We start from the raw sequence: 19,350 nt of genomic DNA on the forward strand, positions 1-19,350 counted from the left end.
ATAATTTGGAAGTAATTATGCGCTTAAGCCCATCTAAATAAGTAGTAATGAATACAATTATGTTGTATAATAACAAATAGAGTATTTGCATATCTACTCTACTGATGCGGATGTAGGGCAGAATTTACTGCACATTTGTTTAGTTCAGTAATTCACTCCTTTGGGAAATAATGCTTTGTGTATTAGATAAGCTTTATGCAACTTGGATATATTGCTAACCCTGTTGTTTTAAATGTATCTTAAATAAGCCTGACTAGCTGGTTCAGGTGTGGTAGTTTTGCAGGAAGGTAAATTGGTCACTTTATATTCGATTTTAGTAGATGTAGAGTGTAATACTACGTCTAATTATTTTTTGCAACTGTTTAAAATTTCTTAAAACCAATTATTCTTGTTTTTGCTTTGAAAATGAATGATAAGTGGATGTAATCTGTGTAACACTGGCAGTGTGTCCTAACCAGGTTTGAGAAGCTTAAATAAACAAACTGGTGGTGAGAACATGACAACTTTCCTTTTTAACATACAACTGCGAAATGGCAGAAAATATATCACAATTTTTTTCAGGCAGGATTTTTTTTTTTTTTTTTTTCAAGTTATTGAGCAGTACAGCCAATTTCATTTTATGTTTTTTAAAATTTTATTTAATTTTATCATTTTATTTAACTGCTTATTTACTTTTATCATTTTATTATATATATATATATTAATTTATTTACTATCAATTTTATAATGTTCTTTTATGTATTGATTTAGATATTTTATAATTCATTTATTTTATTTATCTTTTATTTTAGCATATTATTTAATTTGATTTATTTTATATTACGTTTTATATATTTTCTTATTTTATGCATTCACTTATTTAATTTGTAATAAAAAATTTATTTTAATTTTTATTCATTTGTTTTTATAATTTATTTTGTTTTATTTAATTTTATTTAGTACATTTTGTATAATTTGTTTTATAAGGTGCCGTCTAAGATCATTAACGTAACTTTAAAGGAACACTCCACTTTTTTTGGAAATAGGCTCATTCTCCAACTCCCCCCCGAGTTAATAAGTTGAGTTTTACCGTTTTGAAATCCATTCAGCCGTTCTCCTGTTCTGGCGATATCACTTTTAGCATAGCTTAGCATAGATCATTGAATCCTATTAGACCAATAACATCACGTTCAAAAATGACCAACGAGTTTCCATATTTGTTGTATTTAAAACTTGACTCTTCTGTAGTTATATCGTGTACTAAGACCGGTGGAAATGCAAAGCTTCAATTTTCTAAGCTGATAAGATTAGGAACTACACTCCCATTCCGGCGTAATAGTCAAGGAAGTTTGCTGCCGTAATAAGGCTGAAGCAGGAGCAGTAATATCACGCAGCACATGTGCAAATGCTAAACTAGCTGGGAACTCATTTCTGATAATACTCCGCCTGCTTCGGCCATATTACGGCAGCAAACTTCCTTGACTATTACGCCGGAATGGAAGTGTAGTTCCTAATCTTATCAGCCTAGAAACTCGCAGCTTTGCATTTCCACCGGTCTTAGTACACAATATAACTACAGAAGAGTCGAGTTTTAAATACAACAAATATGGAAACTCGTTGGTCATATTTGAACGTGATGCTATTGGTCTAATAGGATTCAATGATCTATGCTAAGCTATGCTAAAAGTGATATCGCCAGAACAGGAGAACGGCTGAATGGATTTCAAAACGGTAAAAATCAACTTATTAACTTGGGGGGAGTTGGAGAATGAGCCTGTTTCTGAAAAAAGTGGAGTGTTCCTTTAAGAGTAAAATGTTATGTTGTTATAGTTGTAATTTTAAACATTTCAATTTAAGAAATAAAAATAAAAGTATGTATGTTTATAATTTTATTTTTCCTAATTAATTTTTATTCATTAAATTCACTGTTGTAATTTATTTTATTTTATTTTGTAATTGTATTTATTTATTTGTGTCATTTCATTCATTTGTTTGTTAATATTTATTTTATTTTTATTTTAGAATTTCATTTTTTAGTTTCAATCGTTTTATTTATTTAAATAGGTTTTTTCAGCTTAATGATTACTTTATAATTTCATTTTATTTATTTATTATACATTTTATTTTTGTTTGTTTTTTAGTTTTGTAATTTTTTTTATTTTATTTTCTAATTTATTTTATTTATTTGTGTCATTTTGTTTGCTAATATTTATTTTATTTTTATTTTATAATTTAACTTTTAGTCATTTTAATTGTTTTATTTATTTAAATGTATGGTTTTATTTATATATTTATTTATTTTCTTCAGTTTTTTACTTTTGTAATTTCATTTTATTTTGTAATTTTATTTCTTTGTTTTATTTTATTCATTTGTTTGCTAATATTTAATGTATTCTTTTATTTAATAATTTCATTTTTAGTAGTTTCAATTGTTTGATTTATTTAAATGTATAGTTTTATTTATACTTCTATTTATTTGTTTACTTTATAATTAAATTTTTATTTTATATTTGTTTATTTACTTTTGTAATTTAATTTCATTCTATTTCATAATTTTATTTATTTTTTGACATTTTATTTATTTATTTGTTAATATTTATTTAATTTTGTATTTTATAATTTCACTTTTAGTAGTTTCAGTTGTTTTATTTGTTTAAATTCTAATATTTATTTATTTATAATTAATTTTTATTTATACATTTTGTCCTTTTTATGCATTTATTAATTTTTTTATCATTTTTATTTATTTATTTTATATAATATTAATTCATTTTACATTAATTAATTATTTATTTATTTTAGTATGTTATTTAATTGATTTATATTAAGTTTTATGTATTTTCTAATTTTATGTAATTACTTAATTATTTTGTAATTTCATTTTATTTGATCATTTCATTTTATGTATTAATTTATTTATTCAATAATTTCTGTTCAATTTGTTAATTATAGTTTAAAATTACATTTTAGCTTTAAGCTTTAAAACTACTTTAAACTTAGAAAAAGTTTAGAAAAAAAACATAGAATTTCTACAATTTCTACAATTTTTTTTTAAAACATTTAAACTTTTCACACTTTCGGATCAGGCTTTTTCAAGCCAACTTAAAGTTAGTCTTGGCAAGCTTTTTTATCTAGTTTTTTTTTTTTTTTGCTTAAATTAAGCACAGACAAGTTTAGGTTTAGTGTCACCAGTAAATTCATTTCTTATATTTATTTTGTAGACATTTTCTCAATAAACCACAGTGTATTTGAGTTTGAATTTTTTTCTTCTTTCCAGCTGGACCTCCGTTCACGCTCTACTTCGGAGTGAAATTTTATGATGAAGATCCTTGTAAATTAAAGGAGGAAATTACAAGGTGTGTGTTCTGTGTAACGCCAGAGTAAATCAACACTATAAAGATATTAGAGATGTAATCATTCAGTCATTGCAGTCATATCATGCTCTTTCCATGCTCTTATATTGTCTGTCTTTCTGTCTTCTGTCAGATATCAGTTCTTCCTGCAGGTGAAGCAGGACGTCCTGCAGGGGAGACTTCCCTGTCCATTTAACATCAGCTCACAGCTGGGAGCGCTTGCTATTCAGTGTACGTTCACATTCACTAATGTCACAGCAAATTTGTACCAGGAAATTTACACAGTTAATGTCATTTAAGTCTAGTTTTTTATACAAGTTAAAATATCAGCAAATAAATGTCAGACTTCGTGTTCTAAAATGCCCTCATTAATATAATGAGTTATACATTTTGTGACTTATATTTGTATGCATCTTCAGAGTAAAATGTTATTTTATAATATAATATAATATATATATATATATATATATATATATATATATATATATATATATAAAGTATATATTTTGTTCTATTAAAAGTATATAGTTTAATTGATTTATCTTATATTACATTTTACTTATTTTGTGATTTCATTGTATTTAATAATTCTGTTTAATATATTAATTTATTTATTTTCATAATTTTCATTCATTTTATTAAGTATTGGTTACAAATATTTTATTTATCCAATTAATTTATAATTTTTATTGTTATATTTTATTTGTATTTTGTACATTTCATTTTATTCATTCATTTTATAATATTATTTTATTGTTATTTGATTTCTTTTCTTGATTTATTTACTTTTATAATTTTATTTTTAATTTCCTTTTTTTGTCATTTCCTTTAATTAATTTATTTGTGTCATTTTATTTATTGTCTGTTTTTATAATTTCATTGCATATAATTTTTTATCATTTGTGGTTTTATATATATATATATATATATATATATATATATATATATATATATATATATAACTTAATTTTTATTTTATAAGTTTTATTAATTTTTAGTAGTATTTATGTCATTTTTATTATTTGTTTAGTTTTATAATTTCATTTTATTTATTTGTTCATTTTTATTTCATTTTATTTTTATTGTATCATTTAAATAGTTTTATTTATTTAAATTTGTATTTTCATTTATTTATATATTTTATAATATAGTTCGTCATTTTATTTTTGCTTTTATAATTTAATTTAATTTTTCAATATATTTTATTTTTATTGTATCATTTCATTTATTATTTATTTACATTTAGTTATTTATATATATTTGATAATGTTATTTATTTATTTATTTCAATTTTTTTTATAATTTTATCTTGTTTTATTTGTTTACATTTATAGTTTTAGTTATTTATATATATTTTGTAATTTTAGTTATTATTTTTGTACTTTATATTTGATTTCCTTAATTGCACATGTACTTTCTTTAATAGAAGAGTTTATTTTATTTATTTGTTTATTTTTAGAATTTCATTTTATTTACTTGTTTTATAATTTCATTATGAATTCATTATTCATTTATGTATTATAATTTTATTTTATAGTTTTTTATTTATATTCATTTATATGAACACCGTTTGTATTAATTTATTATTGTCATTACCTTTTTTTATTTAATTGGATTTTTAAAATATTTTTTTGTTATATTTAATACTTGATTTATCTCATTTTTAATTTTCGTTCTTTATTTATTTATTTTTTTAATGATCAAAAATGTATTAAATTAAACTGTATTCATTTATTTATTTTTATTGTCATGATTTATTTTAATAATTATTATTCATTTATTTTATAATTTCCTTTTATTTTTTATTTGTCGGATTTTAAATTATTTTATTTTATTTAATAATCGATTTATCTTATGGTTTAAATTCATTTTTATTTTTATTTTTTTCCTTTATGTATTATAATTTTATTTTATTTTATAGTTTTATATATTTATTTATTTATTTATTTATTTTTATGTTTGTTTTTTGTTTTTTTTTCCAAGGCTGTTCCAGCATTATATTATATGTCGTTGTGTCTCTTTGTCTTTTTCTACAGCTGAGCTGGGCGATTACGACCCGTACAAGCACACGCCAGGTTATGTGTCTGAATATCGCTTCGTCCCCGACCAAAAAGAGGAACTGGAGGACAGCATCGAACAGATTCATAAAACGCTCATGTAAGACAATCAAACACAGTACAGCGCACCTTAATCCGCAGTAATCCTCTCACAGATTGGATCAAACACCACATTCCTCTTCAAACTCTTAAACATGTATAAGCTCTTTCCATGGGAATCGGATTTGATGAGCAGGACAGTAAAGATTCCTCCTCTTTGTAACGAGAGCCGTTCTTGTCATACAATCGCGGTCCTGAGTCTTTGCCAAACACACTCACCTGTGGGCATGTGGAGAGACACCTGTCCCATTACACACCAATGACTAAACATCACACAGGACCTCAAAAGAACAAACTGGTGGGAGATAATTGTTAATGTGCCACGTCTTTACAAATCTCTTATTTTTTCAGGCAGGATTGCGACCCCACAATCCTTTTTATATTGGTTTTTAAGACTATTTTAAGTGAGCAGTATAGCCAAATTAATTTTATTTGTGTATTTTTAAATATAATTATCATTGAATTTTTTTTTATTTAATTTAATTTTTTTATTTTTTTATTTTGTTAATTTTAGTGTTTTATATTATGTATTCAAATTAGTTATTTTTGTCAGTTTTATTTATTTATTTTGATCATTTTTGTTTATATGTATATATTAAATGTAATTAGATCTTATAATTTCAATATACTTTGTTTTTAAATTTAATTTTATATGTATTTTTTATTTTTTATTTAACTATTTATTTTCATGGTTTTATTCATTTATAATTATCATTTCGTTTTATTTATTTGTGTGAATTTTCTTTTTTAAATTTACTTAGATTTTTAAAATATTTTTTGTTTCATTTAACACTTGATTTATCTTATTTGAAATTATTTATATTTAAAATGTTCGGTTTTTTTATTTATTTTTGATTAAAAATTAATTATTTTTTAATTCACTTATTTTTATATTCACTATTTATTTTAATTATTATTATTTATTATATAATTTCCCTTGAAATTTTGTTTTATATGTTTTTTAGATTTACTTTATTTATCCACTATTTATTTTAATAATTTTTTATTTATTTATTTTCATAATTTCCTTTTATTTTTTTGGGGATTTTTTTAAAATAATTTTGTTTTTTTGAATAATCAATGTATTCGATTATTATTTATATCGATTTTAATCTTATGATTTGAATTTATTTATACTTTTTATTTTTGTTTTTGTATTTATTTATTCACCATTTATATTAATAATTTTTATAAATTTATTTATAATATATTTATTTATTTGGGATTTTTATCTTATTTTTGAGCAGTAGTTTTTTAATTATTAAAAATGAAAGTATTACATTTATTTTTATTAATTTATTTATTTTTTATTTATTCACTATTTATTTTAGTAATTTGTATTTAATTATTCTTACAATTTCCTCTTATTTTTTATTTGTGGGATTTTATCTTATTTTATATTGTTTAATTTAATTTGATTTTTTTTCATATTTGTATTTGTTTAATAATTGATTAATCTTATGATTTCAATTTATTTATAGTTTTAAATTTCATTTTATATGTTTTTTTTAGATTTATTTATTCACTATTTAATTTAATCTTTTATTTTATAATTTCATTTTATTTTTTTGGTTTTTATAATTTCCTTTTATTTATTTATGGGATTTTTATTTTTTTCTATTTTTTATTTATTCACTATTTATTTTAATAATTTGTATTCATTGTATTCTATTTTAATCTTTTATTTTAAAATTTCATTTTATTTTTTGGTTTTATAATTTCCTTTAATTTATTTATTTATTTGTGATTTTATCTTATGAGACCAGTGCAGCCAATATTTTTATTTATTAAAAAAATATATATTTTTAAAAAAAATTATTAAGACATTTATTTAAAAATAAATATCTATATGAGATAACAAAAAAGGCCAAATTATTTAATTAAATTTTATTTCATTATTTAAAAAATAGGACAAATATAAATATATATATATAATAATAATAATTGCTCATTGCCATTTTAAGAAATGAGACCTTATTGTAAAGCGTTTCCTGTTTTTTTAGTGTTAGTGTTTATTGTTTCAACAAATGTTCTGGATGTTACATTGAAAATCATGTTCAAACTAAGTTTAACTGCGCTCATATTTCAGTCCGAGCTCGTAGCTTCCTCAGATTTCCTCTGAGTTTGTGTGTTTGACTGTCATGTTTTTTTTTGCCGTCGGTGCTCAAATCCCACTCGACTCCTAAAAACAGCCTGTAGTTGTGAATGATTATGAGCGGCTGATTGTCAAGAGCTGCGTGAGGAGCTGAAGTACAGCCGTTCAGTCAGGAAAAACACATTTTCCCTCCAAGATAAATCACATTATTAAAGTGTGTCTTTGTGTGCAAATGCAACAACATAAACCACATTCAGAAAATGTTCCCTCAAAACAAGCTTTAGTCCCTCATGCAGGTTTGATTGTCAGGTAAAGTGTGTTGTTTTTAGGATGTTTGGGGGTTGTTTTACTGGAGAACAGGACACAGATAGTGATTTGGAGCCTGATTTATTGCCGTGAGGAGGTTGAGAGAGACAGGAGGAGGAGAAGTGACAGACGCGAGGGTTTTACAGCGTGTTCAGGCGTTCATGTGAATGACAGACAGGTAAAATGAGAAACTCTGATCAGGAATGCTGGAGCGCTTAAACATGTATGAGGATGAAGAGCAGGAAACATGAGAAAGCAAAAAAATGTGTGGAAAAAAAGGGAAGAGAGAGAGAAAATATAGGGAGAAATATAAAAAGACTAACAAAAAAGATTCTACTTTTATTTACTTAATAAATCTGCAATTTAAATGTATATATCTTGCTTAAAAATAGCACTAAGAATAAAATATAATATATAGATAAACATAGTATGTATTTATATCTACTGTATATATCTGTTTATTTATATCTAAATAAAATGTTGTGAAAATAAGTGCAATATATTTTTATTATACATTATAAAACATGAGATTTATATTTTCTATATACAATGTGATACTTTCATTTTTAATTTTATATATATATATAAAACTAAAGCCTGTTTATTTTGTGTGTGTGTCCGTGTGTGTGTGTGTGTGTGTGTGTGTGTGTGTATATTATAATTTATAATTTTAAATTAAATTTATTATATTAATAATTTTAGGTTTTATTTATTAGTATCTATATAAAATGCTGTAAAAATATTAAAATATATATTTTTAATAAATTATTATATTCTTATATGGTATTATATTTACATCTATATGTAATTTATAATTATAATTTTTTATATAAATGTGTATATATATATATATATATATATATATAAAACATAAATAGCTTGCTTAAAATAGCAATAAAAAAAGCATATTTATTAAAGTAATTCAAAGTTACAATTTAAGTAAGTCAAATGTTCAGATATTTTTCACAAAATTGGTTCTTATCATATTTTAAAAATTGTTTAACAATAACTTTATTTCTGGACACTGCTTGCTGAATTTTTCAAAATTACAAAAATGTAGTATACTATGGTTTATTTGGCATACTATATAAGCAGTATGCACAGTACACTAGGGTTCTGCACATGGCCGTAGACAAAGAGAAGCACGGTTAAAGTATCTCAATCCTCACTGAGGCAGAACAAAAGGATCATGGGTGTCCCGTCTGTGATGTGGCTCAGACCGGCTGTGCTGTGTCATATTTTCTATACGCACGACACAAATGAAAGAGACCAATGCAGCGAGTCTCTGGGGTGCCTGAAAATAATGGGGCCAGACACTTATAATAGAGCATCTACAATCAGCAGAGACCCACCCGCCGCTGTGAGGGGAATCCTTAATGCAGTCGTGCACATGTGACCACAGCAGCATGACACATCATGCATTTATTTATGCATTGCATTTATTGTGCAATTTCTTTATTTTTAATAATAATGGAAAATTATTTTGATTTAGTTTTAGTGCCATATTAAAATAAAACATTTAATATTACGAGAATAAAGTTGAAATGTTTTGAGAATAAAGTCAAAATATTACGAGAATAAAGTTGAAATGTTTTGAGAATAAAGTAAAAATATTATGAGAATAAAGTCGAAATATTACGAGAATAAAGTCGAAATATTACGAGAATAAAGTCGAAATATTACAAGAATAAAGTCTAAATATTCTGAGAATAAAGTCGAAATACTGCGAGAATAAATTCGTAATACTACGAAAATAAAGTCGAAATACTGCGAGAATATTGAAATACTCAAAATATTGAAATATTCCGAGAGTAAATTTTCGAAACACTGCGAGAATAAAGTCGAAATACTACGAGAATTAAGTCGAAATGCTACGAGAATTGAGTCGAAATGCTACGAGAATAAAGTCGAAATACTACGAGAATTAAGTCGAAATGCTACGAGAATTGAGTCGAAATGCTACGAGAATAAAGTCGAAATACTACAAGAATAAAGTCGAAATACTACGAGAATAAAGTCGAAATACTACAAGAATAAAGTCAAAATACTACGAGAATAAAGTCGAAATACTACAAGAATAAAGTCGAAATGTTACAAGAATAAAGTCGAAATACTACGAGAAAAAAGTCGAAATGTTACGAGAATAAAGTCGAAATACTGCGAGAATAAAGTCGAAATACTATGAGAAAAAAGTCGAAATACTGCGAAAACAAAGTCAAAATACTGCGAGAATAAAGTCGAAATACTGCGAGAATAAAGTCGAAATACTATGAGAAAAAAGTCGAAATACTGCGAAAACAAAGTCAAAATACTGCGAGAATAAAGTCGAAATACTACGAGAATAAAGTTGAAATATTGCGAGAATAAAGTCGAAATACTGCGAGAAAAAAGTCGAAATACTGCGAAAACAAAGTCAAAATACTGCGAGAATAAAGTCGAAATACTACGAGAATAAAGTTGAAATATTGCGAGAATAAAGTCGAAATACTATGAGAAAAAAGTCGAAATACTGCGAAAACAAAGTCAAAATACTGCGAGAATAAAGTCGAAATACTGCGAGAATAAAGTCGAAATACTATGAGAAAAAAGTCGAAATACTGCGAAAACAAAGTCAAAATACTGCGAGAATAAAGTCGAAATACTACGAGAATAAAGTTGAAATATTGCGAGAATAAAGTCGAAATACTGCGAGAAAAAAGTCGAAATACTACGAGAATAAAGTCAAAATATTAAAAGAATAAAGTCAAAATATTAAAAGAGAATAAAGTTGAAATGTTTTGAAAATATAGTCAAAATTATGAGAATTAAAACTTTTGACTATTCTCGAAACATTTTGACTTTATTTTAAAATATTTTATTAAATATTATATTAAAAAAAATCTAATATAACTATATATTTTTTTTTAATATATATTTTGAAATTGTATAAATGCAGTAGTCTTAGGTCTGCATTGGGGATCTATATGTTTTTCTCTAATCTTTATTGTTGTGTTAAGATCACTCTCTGACTCCACATTCCTGCGTTGGTGGTAGTAGGTTAAATAAACATTGTTTCAGCATGACTGCTTTCAGGTTTGACCTCACTGGAACGAGTCTGTTATTCAGTTCGTGACAAACACGCATTTACAAATCACTGATTTCCTGAGTAAGCTTAAAGCAACACTGAAAATCAGATTCAATCTTTCTGGGGATATCAATGAGTCAATGATTACAGTTTGAATGTTTCCTTTCTTTCGTTTATGCTGCTCTTGTTTACTTTGGTATTCCAAATATTTGCTGACAGTAAATCCTTTTTGTTTGTTGCAAAGGAACATTTAACTCTATAAAGCCTGACATATGAAATAATAGTTGAAAAAACACATTTTTTAAAATTTTTTAAAAAAAATTTAAAATTTTTTAAAATATTTGTTTTAATATATTTTTTTTTTTTCTCTGTTCAGGGGTCAGGTGCCTGCTGAGGCTGAAAACAATTACTTAGCAATTGCCAAAACACTGGAAATGTATGGCGTGGATCTGCACCCTGTCTTTGTGAGTTCAGCCGTCTTTTACTCTGTTTGATTGGATACAGTATCAATATTTATTTTCTGTTAATGATTTAATGGTTCTTTGCATTTCTCCTCTGCTCTAGTTTGATTGCTAATCTAGATTTCTAATAACCCTTGCAGTGCGTTCTATGAATATTGTCGGCTCTGATGAATTTCTTGAAGTCTCTTAATGCATGAATGTATGTTTTCAGGGAGAAAAGCAGTCTGAGTATTTTCTGGGCCTGACGCCTGTCGGAGTCGTGGTTTACAAGAACAAAACGCAAGTGGGCAAATATTTCTGGTAAGTTGATGTTTAAACTGAATTTTTCAACTATTAATAATTCAATTATTAATTAATAATTAAAGTTAGTATTTACTCCCACTTATGTCATTCAAAACCAGTATTAATATGACATTTATTATATGGTATAATATCATATATGATATGATATGAAACACAATATGAGATCAATTATAGGATATCATATATCTCATACCATTTACTCTACCAGTCAAAAGTTTTTAATGATTTTAAATGTTTTTAAAGAAGTCTCTTCTGCTCACCAAGTCTGCATTTATTTAATCCAAAGTACAGCAAAAACATTAAACATTTTTTTAAAATTTGTAGTATTTAAAATAACTGTTTTCTATTTGAATATATTTCAAAATGTAATATATTCCTGTGATTATGAAGCTGAATTTTTAGCATCCTTACTCACACAAGTGTCACATAATCCTTCAGAAATCATTGATATGCTGCTAAAAAAAAACATTCGTTATTATTATTATGTTGAAAACAGCAACAGTAGAACAGATATTCGATCAGAGAAAACGTATGAAGTGACTGGGTGTAAACAAAGTACTCTGTGGCTGAAAGCCGAAATAAGTAAATGCTATTTTTATAGTAAAATATTCGTTTATTTTAAATTGTATTTGTGAAAAGAAAAAAATGTATGAACCAGAATTTTAAAATGTGCATGTTTTTCATTTATGAATTCAGCATGTGATCCTTCATATTTGTTTATTTGAGTTGTACATGGACAAATAAAGGTTTTATTGATAATATTCATTTTTATTATAGTATATTGGTTTAGTTTTTTTTTCCAGTGGCTTTTTTTGGAAAAAAAAATGCACTCGCCAAAAAATTTAAAATGGCTCTTTGGTGAAAAAAGGTTCCTGACCCCTGATATAGTGTATAATATTACAAAAGCTTTTTATTTTAGATAAATGCTGATCTTTGGATCTTTCTATTCATCAAAGAATCCTGAAAAAAAATTTACTCCATGGTTTTAAATATTGATAATTGAACAGCAAATCAGCATATTTCAATGATTTCTTAAGGATCATGTGACACTGAAAATTTTGCTTTGATCACTGGAATAAATTACATTTTAAAATATATTCAAATACAAAGCAGTTATTTGAAATAGTAAAAATATTTTACAATTTTACTGTTTTTCTGTATTTTGGATCAAATAAATGCAGGCTTGGTGAGCAAAAGAGACTTTAAAAAACATTAAAAACAATCTTACTGTTCAAAAACTTTTGACTGGTAGTGTAGTATTACTTTTTTATTATTTTAAATTAAAACTTAAATCTTTACTTGGTCACTGTTTTGACTAGTTTTTATGCACAGCGTTTTTAAGCACATTGTTAAAAAAATTACTTTTAATGTTAATTTTCCAGGCCAAGAATTACGAAAGTGTATTTCAAGGAAACGCAGTTTGAGCTGCGGGTTGTGGGCAGAGATGTAAGTCTTCTTTTTAATACAACATCACTATAATGTCATCTCTAGATACCAGATACCACCTGCAATGTTAAAGGAGTAGTTCACTACCAGAACAAAAATGTACAGATAATTTACTCACCCCCTTGTCATCCAAGATGTTCATGTCTTTCTTTCTTCAGTCGTAAAGAAATGGTGTTTTTTGAGGAAAACGTTTCAGGATTTCTCTCCATATAATGGACTTCTATGGTGCCCTTCCAAAGAGTTTGAACTTCCAAAATGCAGTTTAAATGCAGCTTCAAAGGGCTCTAAACGATCCCAGCTGAGGAAGAAGGGTTTTATCTAGCGAAACGATCTGTTATTTTCCAAAAAAAATTGACTGAACTCTGTTTTTGCCGGTTCAAAACAGTTAGGGTATATCAACAAACTCCCATCTCATTTTCTCCTCCAACTTCAAAATCGCACTACATCGCTGCAGAAGTGCTGACCCAGTGTTTACAAAGAAGATCAAACACCCTTTACAAAAATGGTAAAACAGCGATGTGGGACGATTTTGAACTTGAGGGAGAAAATGAGATGAAAATGAGTTTTTCGACATACCCTTACTTTCGGCTTCATACGATCCCAAATGCAGTTGTAAACAATCCCAACCAAGGAAAAAGGGTCTTATCTAGCAAAACGATCAGTAATTTTTTTTTTCAAATGACAATTTATGTACTTTTTAACCTCAAAAGCTCGTCTTGCTCTGCCTGAACTCTGTTTTTTCCAGTTCAAAGCAGTTAGGGTATGTCAACAAACTCCCATCTCATTTTCTCCTCCAGCAAAATCGTCCTACATCGCTACAGAAGTATCGACCCAGTGTTTGCAAAGTACACCATGCAAAGAAGATAAAAACAACCTTTCAAAAAAAGGTAAAACAGCGATGTGGGACGATTTTGAACTTGAGGGAGAAAATTAGATGAAAATGAGAGTTTTTCGACATACCCTAACTCTCAGCTTCATACGATCCCAAATGCGGTTGTAAATGATCCCAACCAAGGAAGAAGGGTCGTATCTAGCAAAACGATTGTTTTTTTTTATTTTGTTTTTTTTAAATGACAATTTGTTTTTTTTAACCTCAAAAGGTAGTCTTGCTCTGCCTGAACTCTGTTTTTTCCAGTTCAATACAGTTAGGGTATGTCAACAAACTCCCATCTCTTTTTCTCCTCCAACTTCAAAATCGCACTACATCTCTGCAGAAGTGCTGACCCAGTGTTTACAAAGAAGATAAAACAACCTTTCAAAAAAAGGTAAAACAGTGATGTGGGACGATTTTGAACTTGACGGAGAAATTTAGATGAAAATGAGAGTTTTTCGACATACCCTAACTCTCAGCTTCATACGATCCCAAATGCGGTTGTAAACGATCCCAACCAAGGAAAAAGGGTCTTATCTAGCAAAACGATTTTTATTTATTTATTTTTTTAAATGACAATTTGTTTTTGTTTTTAACCTCAAAAGGTAGTCTTGCTCTGCCTGAACTCCGTTTTTTCCAGTTCAATACAGTTAGGGTATGTCAACAAACTCCCATCTCATTTTCTCCTCCAACTTCAAAATCGCACTACATCTCTGCAGAAGTGCTGACACAGTGTTCACAAAGAAGATCAAACACCCTTTACAAAAATGGTAAAACAGCGATGTGGGACGATTTTGAACTTGAGGGAAAAAATTAGATGAAAATGAGAGTTTTTCGACATACCCTAACTCTCAGCTTCATACGATCCCAAATGCGGTTGTAAATGATCCCAACCAAGGAAAAAGGGTCTTACCTAGCAAAACGATTTTTATTTATTTATTTTTTTAAATGACAATTTGTTTTTGTTTTTAACCTCAAAAGGTAGTCTTGCTCTGCCTGAACTCCGTTTTTTCCAGTTCAATACAGTTAGGGTATGTCAACAAACTCCCATCTCATTTTCTCCTCCAACTTCAAAATCGCACTACATCTCTGCAGAAGTGCTGACACAGTGTTCACAAAGAAGATCAAACACCCTTTACAAAAATGGTAAAACAGCGATGTGGGACGATTTTGAACTTGAGGGAAAAAATTAGATGAAAATTAGAGTTTTTTGACATACCCTAACTCTCAGCTTCATACGATCCCAGATACAGTTGTAAACGATCCAAACCAAGGAAAAAGGGTCTTAGCGAAACGATCAGTAATTTTTTTTTAAATGACAATTTATGTACTTTTTAACCTCAAAAGCTCGTCTTGCTCTGCCTGAACTCTGTTTTTTCCAGTTCAAAGCAGTTAGGGTATGTCAACAAACTCCCATCTCATTTTCTCCTCCAGCAAAATCGTCCTACATCGCTACAGAAGTATCAACCCAGTGTTTGTAAAGTACACATGCAAAGAAGATAAAACAACCTTTCAAAAAAAGGTAAAACAGCGATGTGGGACGATTTTGAACTTGAGGGAGAAAATTAGATGAAAATGAGAGTTTTTCGACATACCCTAACTCTCAGCTTCATACGATCCCAAATGCGGTTGTAAATGATCCCAACCAAGGAAGAAGGGTCGTATCTAGCAAAACGATTGTTTTTTTTTTTAATTTTGTTTTTTAAATGACAATTAGGTTTTTTTTAACCTCAAAAGGTTGTCTTGCTCTGCCTGAACTCTGTTTTTTCCAGTTCAATACAGTTAGGGTATGTCAACAAACTCCCATCTCATTTTCTCCTCCAACTTCAAAATCGCACTACATCTCTGCAGAAGTGCTGACACAGTGTTCACAAAGAAGATCAAACACTCTTTACAAAAATGGTAAAACAGCGATGTGGGACGATTTTGAACTTGAGGGAAAAAATTAGATGAAAATGAGAGTTTTTCGACATACCCTAACTCTCAGCTTCATACGATCCCAAATGCAGTTGTAAATGATCCCAACCAAGGAAAAAGGGTCTTATCTAGCAAAACGATTTTTATTTATTTATTTTTTTAAATGACAATTTGTTTTTGTTTTTAACCTCAAAAGGTAGTCTTGCTCTGCCTGAACTCTGTTTTTTCCAGTTCAATACAGTTAGGGTATGTCAACAAACTCCCATCTCATTTTCTCCTCCAACTTCAAAATCGCACTACATCTCTGCAAAAGTGCTGACCCAGTGTTTACAAAGAAGATCAAACAACCTTTCAAAAAAAGGTAAAACAGCGATGTGGGACGATTTTGAAGTTGAGGGAGAAAATTACATGAAAATGAGAGTTTTCCGACATACCCTTACTTTCAGCTATATACGATCCCAGATACAGTTGTAAACGATCCCAACCAAGGAAAAAGGGTCTCATCTAGCAAAACGATTGTTTTTTTTGTTTTGTTTTTAAATGACAATTTGTTTTTTTTAACCTCAAAAGGTAGTCTTGCTCTGCCTGAACTCTGTTTTTTCCAGTTCAATACAGTTAGGGTATGTCAACAAACTCCCATCTCTTTTTCTCCTCTAACTTCAAAATCGCACTACATCTCTGCAGAAGTGCTGACCCAGTGTTTACAAAGAAGATAAAACAACCTTTCAAAAAAAGGTAAAACAGCGATGTGGGACGATTTTGAACTTGACGGAGAAATTTAGATGAAAATGAGAGTTTTTCGACATACCCTAACTCTCAGCTTCATACGATCCCAAATGCAGTTGTAAATGATCCCAACCAAGGAAAAAGGGTATTTTCTTGCAAAACGATTTTTATTTATTTATTTTTTTAAATGACAATTTGTTTTTGTTTTTAACCTCAAAAGGTAGTCTTGCTCTGCCTGAACTCTGTTTTTTCCAGTTCAATACAGTTAGGGTATGTCAACAAACTCCCATCTCTTTTTCTCCTCTAACTTCAAAATCGCACTACATCTCTGCAGAAGTGCTGACCCAGTGTTTACAAAGAAGATAAAACAACCTTTCAAAAAAAGGTAAAACAGCGATGTGGGACGATTTTGAAGTTGAGGGAGAAAATTACATGAAAATGAGAGTTTTCCGACATACCCTAACTCTCAGCTATATACGATCCCAAATGCAGTTGTAAACGATCCAAACCAAGGAAAAAGGGTCTCATCTAGCAAAACGATTGTTTTTTTTTTTTGTTTTTTTTTAAATGACAATTAGTTTTTTTTAACCTCAAAAGGTAGTCTTGCTCTACCTGAACTATGTTTTTTCCAGTTCAATACAGTTAGGGTATATCAACAAAAATCCAAACCAAGGATGAAGGGTCTTATCTAGCAAAACGATCTGTTATTTATTTTTTTTTTTTATTACAATTTATGTTTTTTTTTCCTCAAAAGGTCGTCTTTCTCTGCCTGAACTGCCTGAAAATTAGATGAAAATGAGAGTTTTTCAACATACCCTAACTGCATTGAACCGGAATACATGCAGAGCTAGACAAGATGAGCATTTGAGGTTAAAAAGTATAGAAATTGTAAAAAAAAAAAAAAAAAATTAAAATAACCGATCCCTTCTTCCTTGGCTGGGATTATTTAGAGCTCTTTGAAGCTGCATTTAATCGGCATTTTGGAAGTTCAAACTCAGGGGCACCATAGAAGTCCACTATATGGAGAGAAATCCTGAAATGTTTTCCTCAAAAAACATAATTTCTTTACGACTGAAGAAAGAAAGACATAAACAACTTGGATATTAATAAGATTTTAAGATATTATAAATATTAACATCATAATTTTCAGTGCAACTGCTTTGAATTGATGTGTATTAGAAAAAGCGCTATATAAATACATTTGACTTGTTGTTTTAAACTTAACATTGAGACTTTTACATTGTAAAGCAACAAAGTTCATATGTGACCCTGGACCACAAAACCAGTCTTAAGTCGCTGGGGTACATTTGTAGCAATAGCCAAAAATACATTGTATGGGTCAAAATTATTGATTTTTCTTTTATGTCAAAAATCATTAGGAAATTAAGTAAAGATCATGTTACATTAAGATTTTTTGTAAAATTCCTACTGTAAATATATCAAAATGTAATTTTTGATTAGTAATATGCATTGTTAAGGACTTAATTTGGACAACTTTAAAGGTGATTTTCTCAGTATTTAGATTTTTTTGCACCCTTAGATTCCAGATTTTCAAATAGATGTATCTCTGCCAAATATTGTCCTATCCTAACAAACCATATATCAATAGAAAGCTTATTTATTGAGCTTTCATATGATGTATATATCTCAGTTTTGAAAAATTTTACCTTATGACTGGTTTTGTGGTCCAGGGTCACATATATAAAACTGCTTTGGTTAACATCATGAGCTCTGGGTGGAAAATTCTTTACAAGGAGTCAATGAAAAGCCCATTATTGATGGAAGGTTTATGACTGGCCTTAAGCCTCTTGACAGTGTCTATAACCCATTTCCCCCAGGGCCCAATTTAAGCCGTGGTGAAGCGTCTTCTCGTTCGAGGACTCTGACCCTGTTCATCTGACCTAGTGAGATCAGACTCATGAGAGCGCATGCGGGTTATGAGGGCCACCACCGGTGATGAACATTTAACATCAAGTATATACACGCATCCATTTAAACAAAGCATCCTTGTGTGTGTGTGGTTTTTTTTTTTAGTGTAATGAGACGTCGTTTTTCTTTGACGCTCCCAGTAAAACGGCCTGCAAGAACCTGTGGAAGTGCTGCGTGGAGCATCACACCTTCTTCAGGTACGACAACAGAGAAGATCTGCTCTTCATAAAGAAGTTAGACAATAAAATAATATATCAGATGGCAGGAATTAAAATATTATTTAATTTAATAATTACTGACATTTATATATTATTATAGATTTATTGATATTTAGAATTAGCTTTTATTTTTGTCATTAATTTTCATTTTAATTTTAGTTATTTTTTATTTTTATTTTTGTTATGTGCTTTTTTTTTTTTATTCTAATTTTAGCACTTTTAGTGCTTTAATTTAAAGTAACTGAAAACTAGAAATGTTGCCTTGGCTAAGGTCAAATTTAACATTTCTTATTTTTTTTTTAGTTTTAATTGAAGCGCTAAAAATGGAATTGAATGAAAATTAAAAACATAAATGGTAATATTTAAAATAAATAAAAAGCATGTTCATTGTTAATTAACCTGTTAATTGAAATAAAGCTTAAATAAAATATAAATAATAGATAAAAAGATTGTATTAGCGAACTGAAAAAAAAAACTAAAACTGTAATAAAAAATAAATTAAACCTAAATAGTAATATTTAAAATA

General features: G+C 28.0%; 1 protein-coding gene across 1 annotated transcript in view; it reads left to right on the forward strand.

Annotated features, from left to right (window-relative positions):
- The window catches only part of epb41l4a (erythrocyte membrane protein band 4.1 like 4A), a 90,404-nt gene that overhangs the window by 37,720 nt on the left and 33,334 nt on the right, over window positions 1-19,350 (forward strand). Inside the window, exons 4-10 of the mRNA XM_073829609.1 lie at window positions 3,257-3,335; window positions 3,466-3,563; window positions 5,369-5,489; window positions 11,330-11,417; window positions 11,626-11,714; window positions 13,100-13,163; window positions 18,712-18,803. Coding sequence (XP_073685710.1) covers window positions 3,257-3,335; window positions 3,466-3,563; window positions 5,369-5,489; window positions 11,330-11,417; window positions 11,626-11,714; window positions 13,100-13,163; window positions 18,712-18,803 — 631 coding nt within the window. The remainder of the gene's footprint in view (window positions 1-3,256; window positions 3,336-3,465; window positions 3,564-5,368; window positions 5,490-11,329; window positions 11,418-11,625; window positions 11,715-13,099; window positions 13,164-18,711; window positions 18,804-19,350) is intronic.

The sequence above is a fragment of the Garra rufa genome, chromosome 23 (genome assembly GCF_049309525.1).
Source record: "Garra rufa chromosome 23, GarRuf1.0, whole genome shotgun sequence".
NCBI lineage: Eukaryota > Metazoa > Chordata > Actinopteri > Cypriniformes > Cyprinidae > Garra > Garra rufa.